Here is a 25,182-nt window from a genome sequence, read left to right as displayed (position 1 = left end):
AACATGGCGGGGTCCTAGCACCGTCCCCTGTCACAGGCATATGCCAGCAGAGCTCCCAGCCGCTGCACTACACCAACATGGTGGGGTCCTAGCACCGTCCCCTGTCACAGGCATATGCCAGCAGAGCTACCAGCCGCTGCACTACACCAACATGGCGGGGTCCTAGCACCGTCCCCTGTCACAGGCGCCAGCAGAGCTCCCAGCCGCTGCACTACACCAACATGGTGGGGTCCTAGCACCGTCCCCTGTCACAGGCATATGCCAGCAGAGCTACCAGCCGCTGCACTACATCAACATGGTGGGGTCCTAGCACCGTCCCGTCACAGGCATATGCCAGCAAAGGTTCCAGCCGCTGCACTACAGCAACATGGCGGGGTCCTAGCACCGTCCCTTCACAGGCATATGCCAGCAGAGCTACCAGCCGCTGCACTACATCAACATGGTGGGGTCCTAGCACCGTCCCCTGTCACAGGCGTATTCCAGCAGAGCTCCAGCCGCTGCACTACACCAACATGGTGGGGTCCAAGCACCGTCCCCTGTCACAGGCATATGCCAGCAGAGCTACCAGCCGCTGCACTACACCAACATGGTGGGGTCCTAGCACCGTCCCCTGTCACAGGCACCAGCAGAGCTCCCAGCCGCTGCACTACACCAACATGGTGGGGTCCTAGCACCGTCCCCTGTCACAGGCATATGCCAGCAGAGCTACCAGCCGCTGCACTACATCAACATGGTGGGGTCCTAGCACCGTCCCGTCACAGGCATATGCCAGCAAAGGTTCCAGCCGCTGCACTACAGCAACATGGCGGGGTCCTAGCACCGTCCCTTCACAGGCATATGCCAGCAGAGCTACCAGCCGCTGCACTACATCAACATGGTGGGGTCCTAGCACCGTCCCCTGTCACAGGCATATGCCAGCAGAGCTCCCAGCCGTTGCACTACACCAACATGGCGGGGTCCTAGCACCGTCCCCTGTCACAGGCATATGCCAGCAGAGCTCCCAGCCGCTGCACTACACCAACATGGCGGGGTCCTAGCACCGTCCCCTGTCACAGGCATATGCCAGCAGAGCTACCAGCCGCTGCACTACACCAACATGGTGGGGTCCTAGCACCGTCCCCTGTCACAGGCGCCAGCAGAGGTCCCAGCCGCTGCACTACACCAACATGGTTGGGTCCTAGCACCGTCCCCTGTCACAGGCATATGCCAGCAGAGCTACCAGCCGCTGCACTACACCAACATGGCGGGGTCCTAGCACCGTCCCCTGTCACAGGCGCCAGCAGAGGTCCCAGCCGCTGCACTACACCAACATGGCGGGGTCCTAGCACCATCCCCCTGTCACAGGCATATTCCAGCAGAGGTCTCAGCCGCTGCACTACACCAACATGGTGGGGTCCTAGCACCGTCCCCTGTCACAGGCATATTCCAGCAGAGGTCCAGCCGCTGCACTACACCAACATGGTGGGGTCCTAGCACCGTCCCCTGTCACAGCTCCCAGCCACTGCACCACACCAACATGGTGGGGTCCTAGCACCATCCCCTGTCACAGGCGCCAGCAGAGGTCCCAGCCGCTGCACTACTCCAACATGGCGGGATCCTAGCACCGTCCCCTGTCACAGGCATATGCCAGCAAAGGTTCCAGCCGCTGCACTACACCAACATGGTGAGGTCCTAGCACAGTCCCGTCACAGGCATATGCCAGCAGAGCTCCCAGCCGCTGCCCTACATCAACATGGCGGGGTCCTAGCACCGTCCCCTGTCACAGGCATATGCCAGCAGAGCTCCCAGCCGCTGCCCTACACCAACATGGCGGGGTCCTAGCACCGTCCCCTGTCACAGGCATATGCCAGCAGAGCTCCCAGCCGCTGCCCTACACCAACAACATGGCGGGGTCCTAGCACCGTCCCCTGTCACAGGCATATGCCAGCAGAGCTCCCAGCCGCTGCCCTACACCCAACATGGCGGGGTCTTAGCACCGTCCCCTGTCACAGACATATGCCAGCAAAGGTTCCAGCCGCTGCACTACAGCAACATGGCGGGGTCCTAGCACCGTCCCTTCACAGGCATATGCCAGCAGAGCTACCAGCCGCTGCACTACATCAACATGGTGGGGTCCTAGCACCGTCCAGTCACAGGCATATGCCAGCAGAGCTCCCAGCCGTTGCACTACACCAACATGGCGGGGTCCTAGCACCGTCCCCTGTCACAGGCATATGCCAGCAGAGCTCCCAGCCGCTGCACTACACCAACATGGTGGTGTCCTAGCACCGTCCCCTGTCACAGGCGTATTCCAGCAGAGCTCCCAGCCGCTGCACTACACCAACATGGTGGGGTCCAAGCACCGTCCCCTGTCACAGGCATATGCCAGCAGAGCTACCAGCCGCTGCACTACACCAACATGGTGGGGTCCTAGCACCGTCCCCTGTCACAGGCATATGCCAGCAGAGCTACCAGCCGCTGCACTACACCAACATTGCGGGGTCCTAGCACCGTCCTGTCACAGGCGCCAGCAGAGGTCCCAGCCGCTGCACTACACCAACATGGCGGGGTCCTAGCACCGTCCCCTGTCACAGGCATATTCCAGCAGAGGTCTCAGCCGCTGCACTACAGCAACATGGTGGGGTCCTAGCACCGTCTCCTGTCACAGTTCCCAGCCACTGCACCACACCAACATGGCGGGGTCCTAGCACCGTCCCCTGTCACAGGCATATTCCAGCAGAGGTCCAGCCGCTGCACTACACCAACATGGTGGGGTCCTAGCACCGTCCCCTGTCACAGGCATATGCCAGCAGAGGTCCAGCCGCTGCACTACACCAACATGGTGGGGTCCTAGCACCGTCCTCTGTCACAGGCATATGCCAGCAGAGCTCCCAGCCGCTGCCCTACACCAACATGGCGGGGTCCTAGCACCGTCCCCTGTCACAGGCATATGCCAGCAAAGGTTCCAGCCGCTGCACTACACCAACATGGTGAGGTCCTAGCACAGTCCCCTGTCACAGGCATATGCCAGCAGAGCTACCAGCCGCTGCACTACATCAACATGGCGGGGTCCTAGCACCGTCCCCTGTCACAGGCATATGCCAGCAGAGCTCCCAGCCGCTGCACTACACCAACATGGCGGTGTTCTAGCACCGTCCCCTGTCACAGGCATATGCCAGCAGAGCTCCCAGCCGCTGCACTACACCAACATGGTGGGGTCCTAGCACCGTCCTCTGTCACAGGCATATGCCAGCAGAGCTCCCAGCCGCTGCCCTACACCAACATGGCGGGGTCCTAGCACCGTCCCCTGTCACAGGCATATGCCAGCAAAGGTTCCAGCCGCTGCACTACACCAACATGGTGAGGTCCTAGCACAGTCCCCTGTCACAGGCATATGCCAGCAGAGCTACCAGCCGCTGCACTACATCAACATGGCGGGGTCCTAGCACCGTCCCCTGTCACAGGCATATGCCAGCAGAGCTCCCAGCCGCTGCCCTACACCAACATGGCGGGGTCCTAGCACCGTCCCCTGTCACAGGCGTATTCCAGCAGAGCTCCCAGCCGCTGCACTACACCAACATGGTGGGGTCCTAGCACCGTCCCCTGTCACAGGCATATGCCAGCAGAGCTACTAGCCGCTGCACTACACCAACATGGCGGGGTCCTAGCACCGTCCCCTGTCACAGGCATATGCCAGCAGAGCTCCAGCCGCTGCACTACAGCAACATGGTGGGGTCCTAGCACCGTCCCCTGTCACAGGCGCCAGCAGAGCTCCCAGCCGCTGCACTACACCAACATGGTGGGGTCCTAGCACCGTCCCCTGTCACAGGCATATGCCAGCAGAGCTACCAGCCGCTGCACTACATCAACATGGTGGGGTCCTAGCACCGTCCCGTCACAGGCATATGCCAGCAAAGGTTCCAGCCGCTGCACTACAGCAACATGGCGGGGTCCTAGCACCGTCCCTTCACAGGCATATGCCAGCAGAGCTACCAGCCGCTGCACTACATCAACATGGTGGGGTCCTAGCACCGTCCCCTATCACAGGCATATGCCAGCAGAGCTCCCAGCCGTTGCACTACACCAACATGGCGGGGTCCTAGCACCGTCCCCTGTCACAGGCATATGCCAGCAGAGCTCCCAGCCGCTGCACTACACCAACATGGTGGTGTCCTAGCACCGTCCCCTGTCACAGGCGTATTCCAGCAGAGCTCCCAGCCGCTGCACTACACCAACATGGTGGGGTCCAAGCACCGTCCCCTGTCACAGGCATATGCCAGCAGAGCTACCAGCCGCTGCACTACACCAACATGGTGGGGTCCTAGCACCGTCCCCTGTCACAGGCATATGCCAGCAGAGCTCCCAGCCGCTGCACTACACCAACATGGCGGGGTCCTAGCACCGTCCCCTGTCACAGGCGCCAGCAGAGGTCCCAGCCGCTGCACTACACCAACATGGCGGGGTCCTAGCACCGTCCCCTGTCACAGGCATATTCCAGCAGAGGTCTCAGCCGCTGCACTACAGCAACATGGTGGGGTCCTAGCACCGTCCCCTGTCACAGGCATATTCCAGCAGAGGTCCAGCCGCTGCACTACACCAACATGGTGGGGTCCTAGCACCGTCCCCTGTCACAGGCATATGCCAGCAGAGCTCCCAGCCGCTGCCCTACACCAACATGGCGGGGTCCTAGCACCGTCCCCTGTCACAGGCATATGCCAGCAAAGGTTCCAGCTGCTGCACTACACCAACATGGTGAGGTCCTAGCACAGTCCCCTGTCACAGGCATATGCCAGCAGAGCTACCAGCCGCTGCACTACATCAACATGGCGGGGTCCTAGCACCGTCCCCTGTCACAGGCATATGCCAGCAGAGCTCCCAGCCGCTGCACTACACCAACATGGCGGTGTTCTAGCACCGTCCCCTGTCACAGGTATATGCCAGCAGAGCTCCCAGCCGCTGCACTACACCAACATGGTGGGGTCCTAGCACCGTCCTCTGTCACAGGCATATGCCAGCAGAGCTCCCAGCCGCTGCCCTACACCAACATGGCGGGGTCCTAGCACCGTCCCCTGTCACAGGCATATGCCAGCAAAGGTTCCAGCCGCTGCACTACACCAACATGGTGAGGTCCTAGCACAGTCCCGTCACAGGCATATGCCAGCAGAGCTACCAGCCGCTGCACTACATCAACATGGCGGGGTCCTAGCACCGTCCCCTGTCACAGGCATATGCCAGCAGAGCTCCCAGCCGCTGCCCTACACCAACATGGCGGGGTCCTAGCACCGTCCCCTGTCACAGGCATATGCCAGGAGAGCTCCCAGCCGCTGCCCTACACCAACATGGCGGGGATTCTAGCACCGTCCCCTGTCACAGGCATATGCCAGCAGAGCTCCCAGCCGCTGCACTACACCAACATGGCGGGGTCCTAGCACCGTCCCCTGTCACAGGCATATTCCAGCAGAGGTCTCAGCCGCTGCACTACAGCAACATGGTGGGGTCCTAGCACCGTCCCCTGTCACAGCTCCCAGCCACTGCACCACACCAACATGGCGGGGTCCTAGCACCGTCCCCTGTCACAGGCATATTCCAGCAGAGGTCCAGCCGCTGCACTACACCAACATGGTGGGGTCCTAGCACCGTCCCCTGTCACAGGCATATTCCAGCAGAGGTCCAGCCGCTGCACTACACCAACATGGTGGGGTCCTAGCACCGTCCTCTGTCACAGGCATATGCCAGCAGAGCTCCCAGCCGCTGCCCTACACCAACATGGCGGGGTCCTAGCACCGTCCCCTGTCACAGGCATATGCCAGCAGAGCTCCCAGCCGCTGCACTACACCAACATGGCGGGGTCCTAGCACCGTCCCCTGTCACAGACATATGCCAGCAAAGGTTCCAGCCGCTGCACTACACCAACATGGCGGGGTCCTAGCACCGTCCCCTGTCACAGGCATATGCCAGCAGAGCTACCAGCCGCTGCACTACACCAACATGGTGGGGTCCTAGCACCGTCCCCTGTCACAGGCGCCAGCAGAGGTCCCAGCCGCTGCACTACACCAACATGGTTGGGTCCTAGCACCGTCCCCTGTCACAGGCATATGCCAGCAGAGCTACCAGCCGCTGCACTACACCAACATGGCGGGGTCCTAGCACCGTCCCCTGTCACAGGCGCCAGCAGAGGTCCCAGCCGCTGCACTACACCAACATGGCGGGGTCCTAGCACCATCCCCTGTCACAGGCATATTCCAGCAGAGGTCTCAGCCGCTGCACTACACCAACATGGTGGGGTCCTAGCACCGTCCCCTGTCACAGGCATATTCCAGCAGAGGTCCAGCCGCTGCACTACACCAACATGGTGGGGTCCTAGCACCGTCCCCTGTCACAGCTCCCAGCCACTGCACCACACCAACATGGTGGGGTCCTAGCACCATCCCCTGTCACAGGCGCCAGCAGAGGTCCCAGCCGCTGCACTACTCCAACATGGCGGGATCCTAGCACCGTCCCCTGTCACAGGCATATGCCAGCAGAGGTACCAGCCGCTGCACTACACCAACATGGCGGGGTCCTAGCACCGTCCCCTGTCACAGGCATATGCCAGCAGAGCTACCAGCCGCTGCACTACACCAACATGGTGGTGTCCTAGCACCGTCCCCTGTCACAGGCATATGCCAGCAGAGCTCCCAGCCGCTGCACTACAACATGGTTACACATTTACACAAGCCCCCAATCCCGGGGACTTCCTCTATACATAAGATCAGCATGTTATGAGCACTTACCCGAGGTAACCCAGGTAACTCGTTATCCACCATTGTTGCTACATGGAACTGCAAGAGTTTCACGTCCTCTGCAATGACGTGCGCTGCGGCACCGTTCTGTTCATTACGTCTCAGCTGGTTGTTAATCTTCACAATGTCCGCCAGTTTATGAGTCAGATCATCCTGGAAGAAAGAAGTCGGATAGATGTAGGATGGTCTCATACCCTACCCTATACCACCCTGCTCTATACCGCCCCACCCCTACACCACCCAAACACCCACGTATGGCACATGCCCACTTCTCTCAGTGTATAGTAAACCCGTGTATATTATAGTATACCGTGCCACACCCGGCCCAGCATTCCTGCAGCCACGAGCACATACACCCCCCTCTGGCCAGCATACAGCTCCACCCAATGACGCAGTTTCGCACAAGCCCCCAGTGCATGCCATTATACAGGACTATGACCTCCATTTCCACTCTTCTTTCTAGCCATGACATTCACCAACTCACCTGGTTTCTGGCTGATCCTTGCATGACAACTGCAGGTCGTACAGACAGCGGTGGCACAGGAAGGACGGTCAGAATGAGCCACTCAGGGCGCGCATATCGTGGCTCCATGCCAAGGATGAAACATTCTTCGTCTGTGATACGTTTGAAGATTTCATGCACGCGCTCGGGGCTAAGCAGTATCTTCTTTTCCTGCGAGTCCTCATTCACGTGTTTCCATTCTGCATTCAACTCAAGGCCAGAACGCCGGATCCGGGGCTGGTAACGGCCACAGCCACCATGACCCTAAAAACAAGATAGGCAAGGTCACCAGGGAATAGCCACCATACTGTATACAGCAGCGTCACCCCATTTATATGGCATGTATCCTCCGGTATACAGCAGTGTCACCCCATTTATATGGAATGTATCCTCCGGTATACAGCAGTGTCACCCCATTTATATGGAATGTATCCTCCGGTATACGATATACAGCAGTGTCACCCCATTTATATGGAATGTATCCACCAGGATAAGATATACAGTAGCATCACCCCCTTTATATGGAATGTATCCTCCGGTATAGTGTATACAGCAGTGTCACCCCCTTTATATGAAATGTATCCACCAGGATAAGATATACAGTAGCATCACCCCCTTTATATGGAATGTATCCTCCGGTATAGTGTATACAGCAGAGTCACCCCCTTTATATGGAATGTATCCTCTGGTATAGTGTATACAGCAGCGTCACCCCCTTTATATGGAATGTATCCTCTGGTATAGTGTATACAGCAGCGTCACCCCCTTTATATGGAATGTATCCTCCGGTATACAGCAGTGTCACCCCCTTTATATGAAATGTATCCACCAGGATAAGATATACAGTAGCATCACCCCCTTTATATGGAATGTATCCTCCGGTATAGTGTATACAGCAGCGTCACCCCCTTTATATGAAATGTATCCACCAGGATAAGATATACAGTAGCATCACCCCCTTTATATGGAGTGTATCCTCCGGTATAGTGTATACAGCAGCGTCACCCCATTTATATGGAATGTATCCTCCGGTATAAAGCAGTGTCACCCCCTTTATATGAAATGTATCCACCAGGATAAGATATACAGTAGCATCACCCCCTTTATATGGAGTGTATCCTCCGGTATAGTGTATACAGCAGAGTCACCCCCTTTATATGGAATGTATCCTCTGGTATACGATATACAGTAGAGTCACCCCCTTTATATGGAATGTATCCTCCGGTATAGTGTATACAGCAGTGTCACCCCCTTTATATGAAATGTATCCACCAGGATAAGATATACAGTAGCATCACCCCCTTTATATGGAATGTATCCTCCGGTATAGTGTATACAGTAGTGTCACCCCCTTTATATGGAATGTATCCTCCGATATACGATATACAGCAGCGTCTCCCCCTTTATATGGAATGTATCCTCTGGTATACGATATACAGTAGAGTCACCCCCTTTATATGAAATGTATCCACCAGGATAAGACATACAGTAGCATCACCTCCTTTATATGGAGTGTATCCTCCGGTATAGTGTATACAGCAGCATCACCCCCTTTATATGGAATGTATCCTCCGGTATAGTGTATACAGCAGTGTCACCCCCTTTATATGGAATGTATCCTCCGGTATAGTGTATACAGCAGTGTCACCCCCTTTATATGGAATGTATCCTCCGGTATAGTGTATACAGCAGCGTCACCCCCTTTATATGGAATGTATCCTCCGGTATACAGCAGTGTCACCCCCTTTATATGAAATGTATCCTCCGGTATAGTGTATACAGTAGTGTCACCCCCTTTATATGGAATGTATCCTCCGGTATACGATATACAGCAGCGTCTCCCCCTTTATATGGAATGTATCCTCTGGTATACGATATACAGTAGAGTCACCCCCTTTATATGAAATGTATCCACCAGGATAAGACATACAGTAGCATCACCCCCTTTATATGGAGTGTATCCTCCGGTATAGTGTATACAGCAGCATCACCCCCTTTATATGGAATGTATCCTCTGGTATAGTGTATACAGCAGCGTCACCCCCTTTATATGGAATGTATCCTCCGGTATAGTGTATACAGCAGCGTCACCCCCTTTATATGGAATGTATCCTCCGGTATATACAGTAGCGTCACCCCCTTTATATGGAATGTATCCTCCGGTATATACAGTAGCGTCACCCCCTTTATATGGAATGTATCCTCCGGTATATACAGTAGCGTCACCCCCTTTATATGGAATGTATCCTCCGGTATATACAGTAGCGTCACCCCCTTTATATGGAATGTATCCTCCGGTATATACAGCAGCGTCACCCCCTTTATATGGAATGTATCCTCCGGTATACGATATACAGCAGCGTCACCCCCTTTATATGGAATGTATCCTCCGGTATAGTGTATACAGCAGCGTCACCCCCTTTATATGGAATGTATCCTCCGGTATATACAGTAGCGTCACCCCCTTTATATGGAATGTATCCTCCGGTATAGCGTATACAGCAGCGTCACCCCCTTTATATGGAATGTATCCTCCGGTATAGTGTATACAGCAGCGTCACCCCCTTTATATGGAATGTATCCTCCGGTATATACAGTAGCGTCACCCCCTTTATATGGAATGTATCCTCCGGTATAGTGTATACAGCAGCGTCACCCCCTTTATATGGAATGTATCCTCCGGTATACGATATACAGCAGCGTCACCCCCTTTATATGGAATGTATCCTCCGGTATAGTGTATACAGCAGCGTCACCCCCTTTATATGGAATGTATCCTCCGGTATAGCGTATACAGCAGCGTCACCCCCTTTATATGGAATGTATCCTCCGGTATACGATATACAGCAGCGTCACCCCCTTTATATGGAATGTATCCTCCGGTATAGTGTATACAGCAGAGTCACCCCCTTTATATGGAATGTATCCTCCGGTATACGATATACAGCAGCGTCACCCCCTTTATATGGAATGTATCCTCCGGTATAGTGTATACAGCAGAGTCACCCCCTTTATATGGAATGTATCCTCCGGTATACGATATACAGTAGTGTCACCCGCTTTATATGGAATGTATCCTCCGGTATAGCGTATACAGCAGCGTCACCCCCTTTATATGGAATGTATCCTCCGGTATACGATATACAGCAGCGTCACCCCCTTTATATGGAATGTATCCTCCGGTATACGATATACAGCAGCGTCACCCCCTTTATATGGAATGTATCCTCCGGTATAGTGTATACAGCAGAGTCACCCCCTTTATATGGAATGTATCCTCCGGTATACGATATACAGCAGCGTCACCCCCTTTATATGGAATGTATCCTCCGGTATAGTGTATACAGCAGAGTCACCCCCTTTATATGGAATGTATCCTCCGGTATACGATATACAGTAGTGTCACCCGCTTTATATGGAATGTATCCTCCGGTATACGATATACAGCAGCGTCACCCCCTTTATATGGAATGTATCCTCCGGTATACGATATACAGCAGCGTCACCCCCTTTATATGGAATGTATCCTCCGGTATACGATATACAGCAGCGTCACCCCCTTTATATGGAATGTATCCTCCGGTATAGTGTATACAGCAGCGTCACCCCCTTTATATGGAATGTATCCTCCGGTATACGATATACAGTAGTGTCACCCCCTTTATATGGAGTGTATCCTCCGGTATAGTGTATACAGCAGCGTCACCCCCTTTATATGGAATGTATCCTCCGGTATACGATATACAGCAGCGTCACCCCCTTTATATGGAATGTATCCTCCGGTATAGTGTATACAGCAGCGTCACCCCCTTTATATGGAATGTATCCTCAGGTATACGATATACAGCAGCGTCACCCCCTTTATATGGAATGTATCCTCAGGTATACGATATACAGCAGCGTCACCCCCTTTATATGGAATGTATCCTCAGGTATACGATATACAGCAGCATCACCCCCTTTATATGGAATGTATCCTCCGGTATAGTGTATACAGCAGCGTCATCCCCTTTATATGGAATGTATCCTCCGGTATATACAGTAGCGTCACCCCCTTTATATGGAATGTATCCTCCGGTATAGTGTATACAGCAGCGTCACCCCCTTTATATGGAATGTATCCTCCGGTATAGTGTATACAGCAGCGTCACCCCCTTTATATGGAATGTATCCTCCGGTATACTGGAATGTATCCTCTGGTATACGATATACAGCAGCGTCACCCCCTTTATATGGAATGTATCCTCCGGTATACTGTATTCAGTAGCGTCACCCCCTTTATATGGAATGTATCCTCCGGTATAGCGTATACAGCAGCGTCACCCCCTTTATATGGAATGTATCCTCTGGTATACGATATACAGTAGTGTCACCCTAATATACATGATGCGGACACATCCGGCAACCCCTTTGGCTGTGATCCGTCGGCCTGGATAAAGGACATACGGATATACAATGGCACATTCACCTTTTCCTTTGTAATGTCCTCGTCGCCTTCATTCTGCTCTACCCCAAACTTATTGTCCATCTCTTCTCCGCCCTCACAGATGTTTTTCCCCTTGCAGAGCTCGTACACGTGCGTTAGGCGCTTTTTAGGCTGGCCTTTGGATTTCGTCAGGATGTCCTTGATTTTTGGGTTATTCTGCAAGACCAGAAGTTAGATAGCATTAATCTGTGAGCGCCATCAGCCTGTATAAGGGGAACAGCAGCTCCTAGTAGAGACCTGAACTCACCGAATCAACCAACAGTTTGGAGCAGAAGAAACAGACACAGCGTAAAACCTTCATGGTCTTGACCAGAAAGCCCACGTGGAATACTGGCTTGGCAAGCTCAATGTGTCCGAAGTGGCCCGGACATTCCGTCATATTTCCTGTGTGCAGAGAGTTATACAGACGCTTCATACCACTAGTCCTATGGGATTGTTACAGCATGTCAGCCAATAGTACAACACATTCTACTTTACCTGCACATGTCTGACAGCGGCCAGTCCTTTCAACCACCCCTTGCCGAGGGTCCATTAATCCCCCAAGCTTTGGGCGTCCACCCTCAGTTGTCTCAGGGTATTTTATTCCACCCTCTGTGACAGACATTCGTTTCTGAAAGAGCAGAAAAACAAACATTTTACAGACTTTCCCCAACATCAATGAAGGTCAGAGCCAGTTACACTAAACAGCTTCATTTAATACAGTTTCTTATATAGCGCAGCAAGTTCCATTATGCTTTACAACTGGACACAATTAGAAGACAAAACTGGGTAAAAACAAACAGTCAGAGGTAGGAGGGCCCTGCTCGCAATCTACAGAGACACAGGAGGTAGGAGGGCCCTGCTCGCAATCTACAGAGACACAGGAGGTAGGAGGGCCCTGCTCGCAATCTACAGAGACACAGGAGGTAGGAGGGCCCTGCTCGCAATCTACAGAGACACAGGAGGTAGGAGGGCCCTGCTCGCAATCTACAGAGACACAGGAGGTAGGAGGGCCCTGCTCGCAATCTACAGAGACACAGGAGGTAGGAGGGCCCTGCTCGCAATCTACAGAGACACAGGAGGTAGGAGGGCCCTGCTCGCAATCTACAGAGACACAGGAGGTAGGAGGGCCCTGCTCGCAATCTACAGAGACACAGGAGGTAGGAGGGCCCTGCTCGCAATCTACAGAGACACAGGAGGTAGGAGGGCCCTGCTCGCAATCTACAGAGACACAGGAGGTAGGAGGGCCCTGCTCGCAAGTTTACAATCTTAATCCATGCAAGTCATTCCTGCAATACTGAAGCTTGGAGTTCCTCTACCCTTAATATCCACAAAACAAGGCCAAAAACAACTCAGCATAAAACCCTGCAGTTCACGTCTGTGAATGGTCTTCTACCACAAGAGCTTGTTATTACAGCATAAGGACCCGTTCCTGGCTTCCTCACACCCTCATCACAGATCACTAGAGAGCACCGCTAGCTCTGACGTGCCAGACCGGCAATAATAAAACATAATAAGCATAATGCGTGTAACTACTGTGGGGGGAAATGTGTTATTACGGCAAGGGGGCACAATGCGTGCGATTACGGCAAGGGGGCACAATGCGTGCGATTACGGCAAGGGGGCACAGCGTGTGATTACTGTAAGGGGGCAATGCGTGTGATTACTGTAAGGGGGAAATGCGTGTGATTACTGTAAGGGGCAATGTGTGTTATTACTGTGGGGGGAAATGTGTTATTACGGTAAAGGGGCAATGCGTGTGATTACTGTAAGGGGGAAATGTGTTATTACTGTAAGGGGGCAATGCGTGTGATTACTGTGGGGGGAAATGTGTTATTACTGTAAAGGGGCAAGGCATGTTATTACTGTAAGGGGGCAATGCGTGTAATTACTGTGGGGGAAATGTGTTATTACAGTAAAGGGGCAAGGCGTGGGACCCAGAGGTATTTTGGATATCGGATTTTTCCGTATTTTGGAATAATTAGATACCATAATGAGATATCATGGTGATGGGACCTAACTCTAAGCACAGAATGCATTTATGTTACATATACACCCAGCCTGAAGGTAATTTTAGCCAATATTTTTTATAACTTTGTGTATTAAACAAAGTTTGTGTACATTGAGCCATCAAAAAACAAAGATTTCACTATCTCACTCTCACTCAAAAAAGTCCGTATTTCAGAATATTCCGTATTTCGGAATATTTGGATATGGGATACTCAACCTGTATTACTGTAAGGGGGCAATGCGTGTAATTACTGTGGGGGAAATGTGTTATTACTGTAAGGGGGCAATGCGTGTGATTACTGTAAGGGGGCAATGCGTGTGATTACTGTTAGGGGGCAATGCATGTGATTACTGTAAAGGGGGCAGTGTGTGTAATTACTGTGGGGGAAATGTGTTATTACTGTAAGGGGGCAAGGCGTGTTATTACTGTAAAGGGGCAAGGCGTGTTATTACTGTAAAGGGGGCAGTGTGTGTAATTACTGTGGGGGATAATGCGTGTAATTACTGCAAAGGGGCAATGCGTGTGATTACTGTAAGGGGGCAATGCGTGTGATTACTGTAAGGGGGCAATGCGTGTGATTACTGTAAGGGGGCAAGGCGTGTGATTACTGTAAGGGGGCAAGGCGTGTGATTACTGTAAGGGGGCAAGGCGTGTGATTACTGTAAGGGGGCAAGGCGTGTGATTACTGTAAGGGGGCAAGGCGTGTGATTACTGTAAGGGGGCAATGCGTGTGATTACTGTAAGGGGGGCAAGGCGTGTGATTACTGTAAAGGGGGCAGTGTGTGTAATTACTGTGGGGGAAATGTGTTATTACTGTGGGGGAAATGTGTTATTACTGTAAGGGGGCAAGGCGTGTTATTACTGGAAAGGGGCAAGGCGTGTTATTGCTGTAAAGGGGGCAGTGTGTGTAATTACTGTGGGGGATAATGCGTGTTATTACTGCAAAGGGGCAATGCGTGTGATTACTGTAAGGGGGCAATGCGTGTGATTACTGTAAGGGGGCAATGCGTGTGATTACTGTAAGGGGGCAATGCGTGTGATTACTGTAAGGGGGCAAGGCGTGTGATTACTGTAAGGGGGCAAGGCGTGTGATTACTGTAAGGGGGCAATGCGTGTGATTACTGTAAGGGGGGCAAGGCGTGTGATTACTGTAAAGGGGGCAGTGTGTGTAATTACTGTGGGGGAAATGTGTTATTACTGTGGGGGAAATGTGTTATTACTGTAAGGGGGCAAGGCGTGTTATTACTGGAAAGGGGCAAGGCGTGTTATTGCTGTAAAGGGGGCAGTGTGTGTAATTACTGTGGGGGATAATGCGTGTTATTACTGCAAAGGGGCAATGCGTGTGATTACTGTAAGGGGGCAATGCGTGTGATTACTGTAAGGGGGCAATGCGTGTGATTACTGTAAGGGGGCAATGCGTGTGATTACTGTAAGGGGGCAATGCGTGTGATTACTGTAAGGGGGCAATGCGTGTGATTACTGTAAGGGGGCAATGCGTGTAATTACTGTAAGGGGGCAATGCGTGTAATTACTACAAGGGGGCAATGCGTGTAATTACTACAAGGGGGCAATGCGTGTAATTACTACAAGGGGGCAATGCGTGTGTCACAATCCTGACTGTAGGTTTTATATTTGGTGACTTACCCCTGCCATCTGTCCTGGATCCTGTGTCTTTTCACTCACGGAGTTAAACAGCTTGTCAGTTTTCCTGAGTTCTCTGCCTGAGAGGTAATAGGTAATCAGCTCCACCTGTGGTGATCTCCTGTGTGAGGCTGAATTCAGTAATCTAAAAGCAAGCATCCTGTGTTTTGCAGAAGTCCAGGCTTCAGTGTTCTCTTGGCCTGCTAGGCCTCATTCTACATCACAGCCTTGGCTAGAGTAGTCACATGACAGTGACATCACCTAATCCTGCCCACCAATCATCAAGGACCAGGAAGTATAAATCAGGAGGCTGAGTTGTAATCTGGGCCAGTTCCTTATGTCACATACAGCCTTGTGTGGGTCTTAAGCTGAGCTCCCTAAAGGTAACCTTTGTACCTAAGTTCCTGTGGAAACTCTGCTCCCTTGTTACCGTTTGGTTTACTTGTGTGTTGCCATTGGATTTCACCATTTCCCTGAGTCTCAATGTAAAGGTACAGCTGCAATGTTTCGTCTTAAAGGCACAGTACTGAATTCCGTGTTCTCCCCTGAAAACCACAGCTGTCGTGTTTCAGTTTTACTGCTGTTGTAGTTGGGATCTCCAGGGCTCAGTACCTCGTGCCTCAGCATCTCCGTGCCTCAGCACCTCCGTGCTCCCAGCACCTCCGTGCTCCCAGCACCTCCGTGCCTCAGCATCTCCGTGCCTCAGCATCTCCGTGCCTCAGCACCTCCGTGCCTCAGCACCTCCGTGCTTCCAGCATCTTCGTGCCTCAGCACCTCCGTGCTCCCAGCACCTCCGTGCTCCCAGCATCTCCGTGCCTCCAGCATCTCCGTGCCTCAGCACCTCCGTGCTTCCAGCATCTTCGTGCCTCAGCACCTCCGTGCCTCAGCACCTCCGTGCTTCCAGCATCTCCGTGCCTCAGTACCTCCGTGCTTCCAGCATCTTCGTGCCTCAGTACCTCCGTGCCTCAGCACCTCCGTGCTTCCAGCATCTCCGTGCCTCAGTACCTCCGTGCTTCCAGCACCCCCGTGCCTCAGTACTTCCGTGCCTCAGTACCTCCGTGCCTCAGCACCTCCGTGCTTCCAGCATCTTCGTGCCTCAGTACCTCCGTGCCTCAGTACCTCCGTGCTTCCAGCACCTCAGCATCTCCGTGACTCAGCACCTCAGTGCCTCAGTACCTCCGTGCCTCAGTACCTCCGTGCCACAGCACCTCCGTGCCACAGCACCTCCGTGCCACAGCACCTCCGTGCCTCAGTACCTCCGTGCCACAGCATCTCCATGCTTCCAGCACCTCCGTGCCTCAGCACCCCTACGCACCCCAGTGTCTCTACGCACCCCAGTGCCTCCACGCACCCCAGTGCCTCCACGCACCTCAGTGCCTCCAAGCACCTCAGTGTCCGCAAGCACCTCAGTGTCCGCAAGCACCTCAGTGTCCGCAAGCACCTCAGTGTCCGCAAGCACCTCAGTGTCTCCAAGCACCCCGTGCCCTTTAGCACAATTATACCTGGTATTCTTCACTGATTCATCAGTGCCTTTCCAGTTCTGTCTTTCAGGAGACCTTCAGCATGCCTCCTGTCTGCCGACCTAATCCTGCATGAGGAGAACCTAGATTCGGCCATCTCTGCTGCGGTTCCTCTTCCCAGTCACCGGAGGAAACCCAGAGTCCACAGAATTTCCAAACCAGGTCAGTGGTAGTATTCACATAATCCTCCAGTCGCCCGCACAGACTTCACTACACCGGGTTCACAAAAACCTCAGTCATGACAGTAGGAACTGGCCACATGGACCCGGCCGAAAGTGTTAGTCTGACGCATGACCTCCTAAGCAATATTGCAGGACGCTTGGAAGGTCTGGAGTCGACTCAGCATCGATTGTCACAGTGTCTGCAGCGGAATTCGTCCTCCAGAGATTCTATGACCTTCTGCTCTAAGACTCCTGACCAACTGCAGATTTTCTACCAGATGTTACTACAGTTACAAGAACTTTTGTCTAGTATTCTCTCTGTGATGCCTGATCTCCTCAGGAATACTACCAACGTTGTTGATCCTGTTTTGTCCCATCCAGTTAATAGAGTCTCTTCCTCTGCGCAAGGGAAAGTTTTTCATCAGAGCTATCCACGGCCCAAGCTCTCTGAAGCTGAACGTCAGCGGCGTAAGGAGCTACATCTCTGTCTTTACTGTGGAAATTCTGGTCATTTTGTTAAAGACTGCATTCTTCGCAAGCCAGGTAATAGTGACAAATCTCAGTATCATAGTGCTCATGTCTACAAGTCATCCACAGTATCCGATTCTTCTGCTGCTGACGGGGGTATCAAGAAGGCTACTCTTCTGAGAGAGACTCAAATTTATGACTGGGGTCCGGTGGTTAAAAGACCTTATCCCAAGTTGGGTGTCCAGAGAAGAATGTTCAAGCCATTTACAGTCACAGAGGAGTCCGTGTCCACAGACCCAGGAGGGGCGTTTTCAGAGCATCCAGCCCCAGGAGGGGTGTCTTCAGAGCGTCCAGCCCCAGGAGGGGCGTCTTCAGAGCGTCCAGCCCCAGAGAGTCTTCAGAGTGCTGCCCAGCCAGTGAGTCTACAGAGTGCTGCCCAGCCAGTGAGTCTACAGAGTGCTGCCCAGCCAGTGAGTCTACAGAGTGCTGCCCAGCCAGTGAGTCTACAGAGTGCTGCCCAGCCAGTGAGTCTACAGAGTGCTGCCCAGCCAGTGAGTCTACAGAGTGCTGCCCAGCCAGTGAGTCTACAGAGTGCTGCCCAGCCAGAGAGTCTACAGAGTGCTGCCCAGCCAGAGATTCTACAGAGTGCTGCCCAGCCAGAGATTCTACAGAGTGCTGCCCAGCCAGAGATTCTACAGAGTGCTGCCCAGCCAGAGATTCTACAGAGTGCTGCCCAGCGAGAGATTCTACAGAGTGCTGCCCAGCGAGAGATTCTACAGAGTGCTGCCCAGCGAGAGATTCTACAGAGTGCTGCCCAGCCAGAGATTCTACAGAGTGCTGCCCAGCCCCGTGAAGAGGGGGCTCTTGCCTCAGCCCAGCCCCGTGAAGAGGGGGCTCTTGCCTCAGCCCAGCCCCGTGAAGTGGGGGCTCTTGCCTCAGCCCAGCCCCGTGAAGTGGGGGCTCTTGCCTCAGCCCAGCCCTGTGAAGAAAGGGCTCAGCCCGTCCCGGTTCCAGCCGGTCCAGCAATATTCCAGGCCCTGCCTGGTCAGTCCGTCCCGGTTCCAGCCGGTCCAGCAATACTCCAGGCCCAGCCTGGTCAGTCCGTCCCGGTTCCAGCCGGTCCAGCAATACTCCAGGACCAGCCTGGTCCGTCTCCTTTGGCTCCAGCCAATCCAAGTATCCTCGGATCCAATCCAGTCCTACTCGTCCAGCCAAAGCTTTCTTCAGTTTCATCCTCTAAGCTTTCGTCTGATGGTTTTCCACCTATTTACTTTGATGGAGATTTATTGCAATATGCCGCTCTGGTTGAACAATTTCTCTCTCGGATGGAGTCTGATCCTTCAGGTGCAGTAACTCTTTCCAACGTTACTCGATATCTGTTCCTGGCATTCAGAGGAAGAGCTTTGGAGTGGGCCAACATGCTCTTTGAGAGTAATGATCCTGTGTTCCATGACTTACAGACTTTCAGTAACGCTGTAGTTAAAGAATTTAGTCCTAAACCTTTGGAATCTGCATCAACGAAGGTCCTAAATTCTTCTGTATGAATTTCTCAAGTTCCTCTAAGATTCAAGATGGGTGTCCGGAGTCCACCCTTGAAGAGGGGGATACTGTCACAATCCTGACTGTAGGTTTTATATTTGGTGACTTACCCCTGCCATCTGTCCTGGATCCTGTGTCTTTTCACTCACGGAGTTAAACAGCTTGTCAGTTTTCCTGAGTTCTCTGCCTGAGAGGTAATAGGTAATCAGCTCCACCTGTGGTGATCTCCTGTGTGAGGCTGAATTCAGTAATCTAAAAGCAAGCATCCTGTGTTTTGCAGAAGTCCAGGCTTCAGTGTTCTCTTGGCCTGCTAGGCCTCATTCTACATCACAGCCTTGGCTAGAGTAGTCACATGACAGTGACATCACCTAATCCTGCCCACCAATCATCAAGGACCAGGAAGTATAAATCAGGAGGCTGAGTTGTAATCTGGGCCAGTTCCTTATGTCACATACAGCCTTGTGTGGGTCTTAAGCTGAGCTCCCTAAAGGTAACCTTTGTACCTAAGTTCCTGTGGAAACTCTGCTCCCTTGTTACCGTTTGGTTTACTTGTGTGTTGCCATTGGATTTCACCATTTCCCTGAGTCTCAATGTAAAGGTACAGCTGCAATGTTTCGTCTTAAAGGCACAGTACTGAATTCCGTGTTCTCCCCTGAAAACCACAGCTGTCGTGTTTCAGTTTTACTGCTGTTGTAGTTGGGATCTCCAGGGCTCAGTACCTCGTGCCTCAGCATCTCCGTGCCTCAGCACCTCCGTGCTCCCAGCACCTCCGTGCCTCAGCATCTCCGTGCCTCAGCATCTCCGTGCCTCAGCACCTCCGTGCTTCCAGCATCTTCGTGCCTCAGCACCTCCGTGCTCCCAGCATCTCCGTGCTCCCAGCATCTCCGTGCCTCAGCACCTCCGTGCTTCCAGCATCTTCGTGCCTCAGTACCTCCGTGCCTCAGCACCTCCGTGCTTCCAGCATCTCCGTGCCTCAGTACCTCCGTGCTTCCAGCATCTTCGTGCCTCAGTACCTCCGTGCCTCAGCACCTCCGTGCTTCCAGCATCTCAGTGCCTCAGTACCTCCGTGCTTCCAGCACCCCCGTGCCTCAGTACTTCCGTGCCTCAGTACCTCCGTGCCTCAGCACCTCCGTGCTTCCAGCATCTTCGTGCCTCAGTACCTCCGTGCCTCAGTACCTCCGTGCTTCCAGCACCTCAGCATCTCCGTGACTCAGCACCTCAGTGCCTCAGCACCTCCGTGCCTCAGTACCTCCGTGCCTCAGTACCTCCGTGCCACAGCACCTCCGTGCCACAGCACCTCCGTGCCACAGCACCTCCGTGCCACAGCACCTCCGTGCTTCCAGCACCTCCGTGCCTCAGCACCCCTACGCACCCCAGTGTCTCTACGCACCCCAGTGCCTCCACGCACCTCAGTGTCCGCAAGCACCTCAGTGTCCGCAAGCACCTCAGTGTCCGCAAGCACCTCAGTGTCCGCAAGCACCTCAGTGTCCGCAAGCACCTCAGTGTCCGCAAGCACCTCAGTGTCTCCAAGCACCCCGTGCCCTTTAGCACAATTATACCTGGTATTCTTCACTGATTCATCAGTGCCTTTCCAGTTCTGTCTTTCAGGAGACCTTCAGCATGCCTCCTGTCTGCCGACCTAATCCTGCATGAGGAGAACCTAGATTCGGCCATCTCTGCTGCGGTTCCTCTTCCCAGTCACCGGAGGAAACACAGAGTCCACAGAATTTCCAAACCAGGTCAGTGGTAGTATTCACATAATCCTCCAGTCGCCCGCACAGACTTCACTACACCGGGTTCACAAAAACCTCAGTCATGACAGCGTGTAATTACTACAAGGGGGCAATGCGTGTAATTACTACAAGGGGGCAATGCGTGTAATTACTACAAGGGGGCAATGCGTGTAATTACTACAAGGGGGCAATGCGTGTAATTACTACAAGGGGGCAATGCGTGTAATTACTACAAGGGGGCAATGCGTGTAATTACTACAAGGGGGCAACGCGTGTAATTACTACAAGGGGGCAACGCGTGTAATTACTACAAGGGGGCAACGCGTGTAATTACTACAAGGGGGCAACGCGTGTAATTACTACAAGGGGGCAACGCGTGTAATTACTACAAGGGGGCAACGCGTGTAATTACTACAAGGGGGCAACGCGTGTAATTACTACAAGGGGGCAACGCGTGTAATTACTACAAGGGGGCAACGCGTGTAATTACTACAAGGGGGCAACGCGTGTAATTACTACAAGGGGGCAACGCGTGTAATTACTACAAGGGGGCAACGCGTGTAATTACTACAAGGGGGCAACGCGTGTAATTACTACAAGGGGGCAACGCGTGTAATTACTACAAGGGGGCAACGAGTGTAATTACTACAAGGGGGCAACGCGTGTAATTACTACAAGGGGGCAACGCGTGTAATTACTACAAGGGGGCAATGCGTGTAATTACTACAAGGGGGCAATGCGTGTAATTACTACAAGGGGGCAATGCGTGTAATTACTCTAAGGGGGCAATGCGTGTGATTACTCTAAGGGGGCAATGCGTGTGATTACTCTAAGGGGGCAATGCGTGTGATTACTCTAAGGGGGCAATGCGTGTGATTACTCTAAGGGGGCAATGCGTGTAATGACTGTGGGGGGAAATGTGTTATTACTGTAAAGGGGCAAGGCGTGTTATCACTGTAAGGGGGCAATGCGTGTAATTACTGTGGGGGAAATGTGTTATTACTGTAAGGGGGCAATGCGTGTAATTACTGTGGGGGAAATGTGTTATTACTTTAAGGAGCAATGCGTGTAATTACTGTGGGGGATAATGCGTGTGATTACTGTAAGGGGGCAATGCGTGTGATTACTGTAAGGGGGCAATGCGTGTGATTACTGTAAGGGGGCAATGCGTGTGATTACTGTAAGGGGGCAATGCGTGTGATTACTGTAAGGGGGCAATGCGTGTGATTACTGTAAGGGGGCAATGCGTGTGATTACTGTAAGGGGGCAATGCGTGTGATTACTGTAAGGGGGCAATGCGTGTGATTACTGTAAGGGGGCAATGCGTGTGATTACTGTAAGGGGGCAATGCGTGTGATTACTGTAAGGGGGCAATGCGTGTGATTACTGTAAGGGGGCAATGCGTGTGATTACTGAAAGGGGGCAATGCGTGTGATTACTGTAAGGGGGCAATGCGTGTGATTACTGTAAGGGGGCAATGCGTGATTACTGTAAGGGGGCAATGCGTGTGATTACTGTAAGGGGGCAATGCGTGTGATTACTGTAAGGGGGCAATGCGTGTGATTACTGTAAGGGGGCAATGCGTGTGATTACGGTAAAGGGGCAATGCGTGTGATTACGGTAAAGGGGCAAGTCGTGTTATTACTGTAAAGGGGCAAGGCGTGTAATTACTGTGGGGGCAAGGCGGTAATTACTGTGGGGGCAATGTGTTATTACTGTAAGGGGGAAATGCGTGTAATTACTGTGGGGGAAATGTGTGTTATTACTGTAAGGGGGCAATGCGTGTAATTACTGTGGGGGATAATGCGTGTAATTACTGCAAAGGGGCAATGCATGTGATTACTGTAAGGGGGCAATGCGTGTGATTATGTGATTACTGTAAGGGGGCAATGCGTGTGATTACTGTAAGGGGGCAATGCGTGTGATTACTGTAAGGGGGCAATGCGTGTGATTACTGTAAGGGGGCAATGCGTGTGATTACTGTAAGGGGGCAATGCGTGTGATTACTGTAAGGGGGAAATGCGTGTAATTACTGTGGGGTAAGTGTGTGTAATTACTGTAAGGGGCAATGCGTGTAATTACTGTAAGGGGCAATGCGTGTAATTACTGTGGGGGAAATGTGTGTAATTACTGTAAGGGGCAATGCGTGTAATTACTGCAAGGGGGCAATGCGTGTAATTACTGCAAGGGGGCAATGCGTTATTACTGCAAGGGGGAAATGCGTGTAATTACTGTAAGGGGGAAATGCGTGTAATTACTGTAAGGGGGAAATGCGTGTAATTACTGTAAGGGGGAAATGCGTGTAATTACTGTAAGGGGGCAATGCGTGTAATTACTGTAAGGGGCAATGCGTGTAATTACTGTAAGGGGGCAATGTGTTATTACTGTAAGCGGGCAATGTGTTATTACTGTAAGGGGGCAATGCGTGTAATTAGTGTGGGGGGAAATGTGTTATTAGTGTAAGGGGGCAATGCGTGTAATTAGTGTGGGGGGAAATGTGTTATTACTGTAAGGGGGCCAGTGCATTTAATATGTTGTTATATATTTGATTTAAAAAGAAAATGATGGTGTGCCTAAAATCTTGTTTAGTGTGCAGTGAATTTACAAATGCCTGGTGTAGAGGGAGGAGGGTAGGCCGCAGGAGAGCCGTATATCAGCTGGCGGGGAGACACGTTACTGAGGCAGAGGTGGGTGTCAGGGATCAGGCAGTAATGCTGGAGACACACTAGGCGATGTATTATGCATACGCCCGATGAATGATATATTGTTTAGGGAATCTGCTGGTGTGTACATGACATTCACATATATCGCTCACGCCAGCTTGTGTTCATGAGCATACGACTGACTGAACCAGTGACACTGGCATCACCACTAGTCGGGCATATTTATATTGCCAAACATACTGCGGCCGAAGGGTAAAGCCGGGTACGCACTAGACGATATAGCGTCCTATCTGGCGGATCAGACCCACATACAGTATCATACACATGGTCTACAGCGTGCTACCACAGGTTAGTCATGACATCTTCTGATCTGCCTGCAGTGACCCCCTCATAACTACCGCCACCAGGGACCCCTTCCTCCCTAGCTGCTCCCCACCCGCCAGTGACCCCCTCATAACTACACCCACCAGCGACCCCTTCCTCCCTAGCTGCTCCCCACCCGCCAGTGACCCCCTCATAACTACACCCACCAGCGACCCCTTCCTCCCTAGCTGCTCCCCACCCGCCAGTGACCCCCTCATAACTACACCCACCAGCGACCCCTTCCTCCCTAGCTGCTCCCCACCCGCCAGTGACCCCCTCATAACTACACCCACCAGCGACCCCTTCCTCCCTAGCTGCTCCCCACCCGCCAGTGACCCCCTCATAACTACACCCACCAGCGACCCCTTCCTCCCTAGCTGCTCCCCACCCGCCAGTGACCCCCTCATAACTACACCCACCAGCGACCCCTTCCTCCCTAGCTGCTCCCCACCCGCCAGTGACCCCCTCATAACTACACCCACCAGCGACCCCTTCCTCCCTAGCTGCTCCCCACCCGCCAGTGACCCCCTCATAACTACACCCACCAGCGACCCCTTCCTCCCTAGCTGCTCCCCACCCGCCAGTGACCCCCTCATAACTACACCCACCAGCGACCCCTTCCTCCCTAGCTGCTCCCCACCCGCCAGTGACCCCCTCATAATCACCGCCACCAGCGACCCCTTCCTCCCTAGCCCCCCCCAGCTGCTCCCCACCCGCCAGTGACCCCCTCATAACTATCCCCACCAGCGACCCCTTCCTCCCTAGCCCCCCCACCCGCCAGTGACCCCCTCATAACTACCCCCACCAGCAACCCCTTCCTCCCTAGCCCCCCCAGCTGCTCCCCACCCGCCAGTGACCCCCTCATAACTATATCCACCAGCGACCCCTTCCTCCCTAGCCCCCCCAGCCAGTGATTCCCACCCCCTCATATCCCCCCGCGCAGGGGCAGTTAGTATACGGGGGGGGTATACGGTATATATATATATATATATATATATATATCTATCAGTGACGTGCGGGGGTATATACACACAAGGCCACTACGACTGGTACGAGACACAGCAGCAGCAGCAGCAGCGTCCCAGCTTCCGGGTACAGCCCCTCCCCTCGCTCCGCCCCTTCTCCTACCAGTTCGTCCGGGCCCAGCACACCGAACTGCACGCGCTTGATGAGGCGCTGCGGACACGCGCTGTCTCCGGTGGGCGGCCCGTGCATGTCTGCGGTGCCCTCGGGGAGTCTCCGCTTTATCTACTTTACACAGAGGCGAGCGACCGTCTCTCCGAGACCTCCAGCAGCGGATCCCCTCTCCAGATATCCGCCGCCGATGCCGCTCTCAGCCCGACTGAGGAGCTCCG

At 53.2% G+C, this 25,182-nt stretch overlaps 1 protein-coding gene across 1 annotated transcript in view; it reads right to left on the bottom strand.

Moving 5' to 3' along the window:
- POLR2A (RNA polymerase II subunit A) overlaps window positions 1–25,182 on the bottom strand; it is an 88,794-nt gene extending 63,612 nt beyond the window's left edge. The window contains exons 1-6 of the mRNA XM_063953951.1: window positions 24,956–25,182; window positions 12,227–12,359; window positions 11,997–12,133; window positions 11,732–11,905; window positions 7,246–7,527; window positions 6,753–6,914 (exon numbers count right to left, since the gene is read on the bottom strand). Coding sequence (XP_063810021.1) covers window positions 6,753–6,914; window positions 7,246–7,527; window positions 11,732–11,905; window positions 11,997–12,133; window positions 12,227–12,359; window positions 24,956–25,042 — 975 coding nt within the window. The 5' untranslated portion in view covers window positions 25,043–25,182. The remainder of the gene's footprint in view (window positions 1–6,752; window positions 6,915–7,245; window positions 7,528–11,731; window positions 11,906–11,996; window positions 12,134–12,226; window positions 12,360–24,955) is intronic.

The sequence above is a fragment of the Pseudophryne corroboree genome, unplaced genomic scaffold (genome assembly GCF_028390025.1).
Source record: "Pseudophryne corroboree isolate aPseCor3 unplaced genomic scaffold, aPseCor3.hap2 scaffold_504, whole genome shotgun sequence".
NCBI lineage: Eukaryota > Metazoa > Chordata > Amphibia > Anura > Myobatrachidae > Pseudophryne > Pseudophryne corroboree.
Note: the sequence above shows the minus strand (reverse complement) of the source record. Positions and strands in the feature narration are given on the sequence as shown.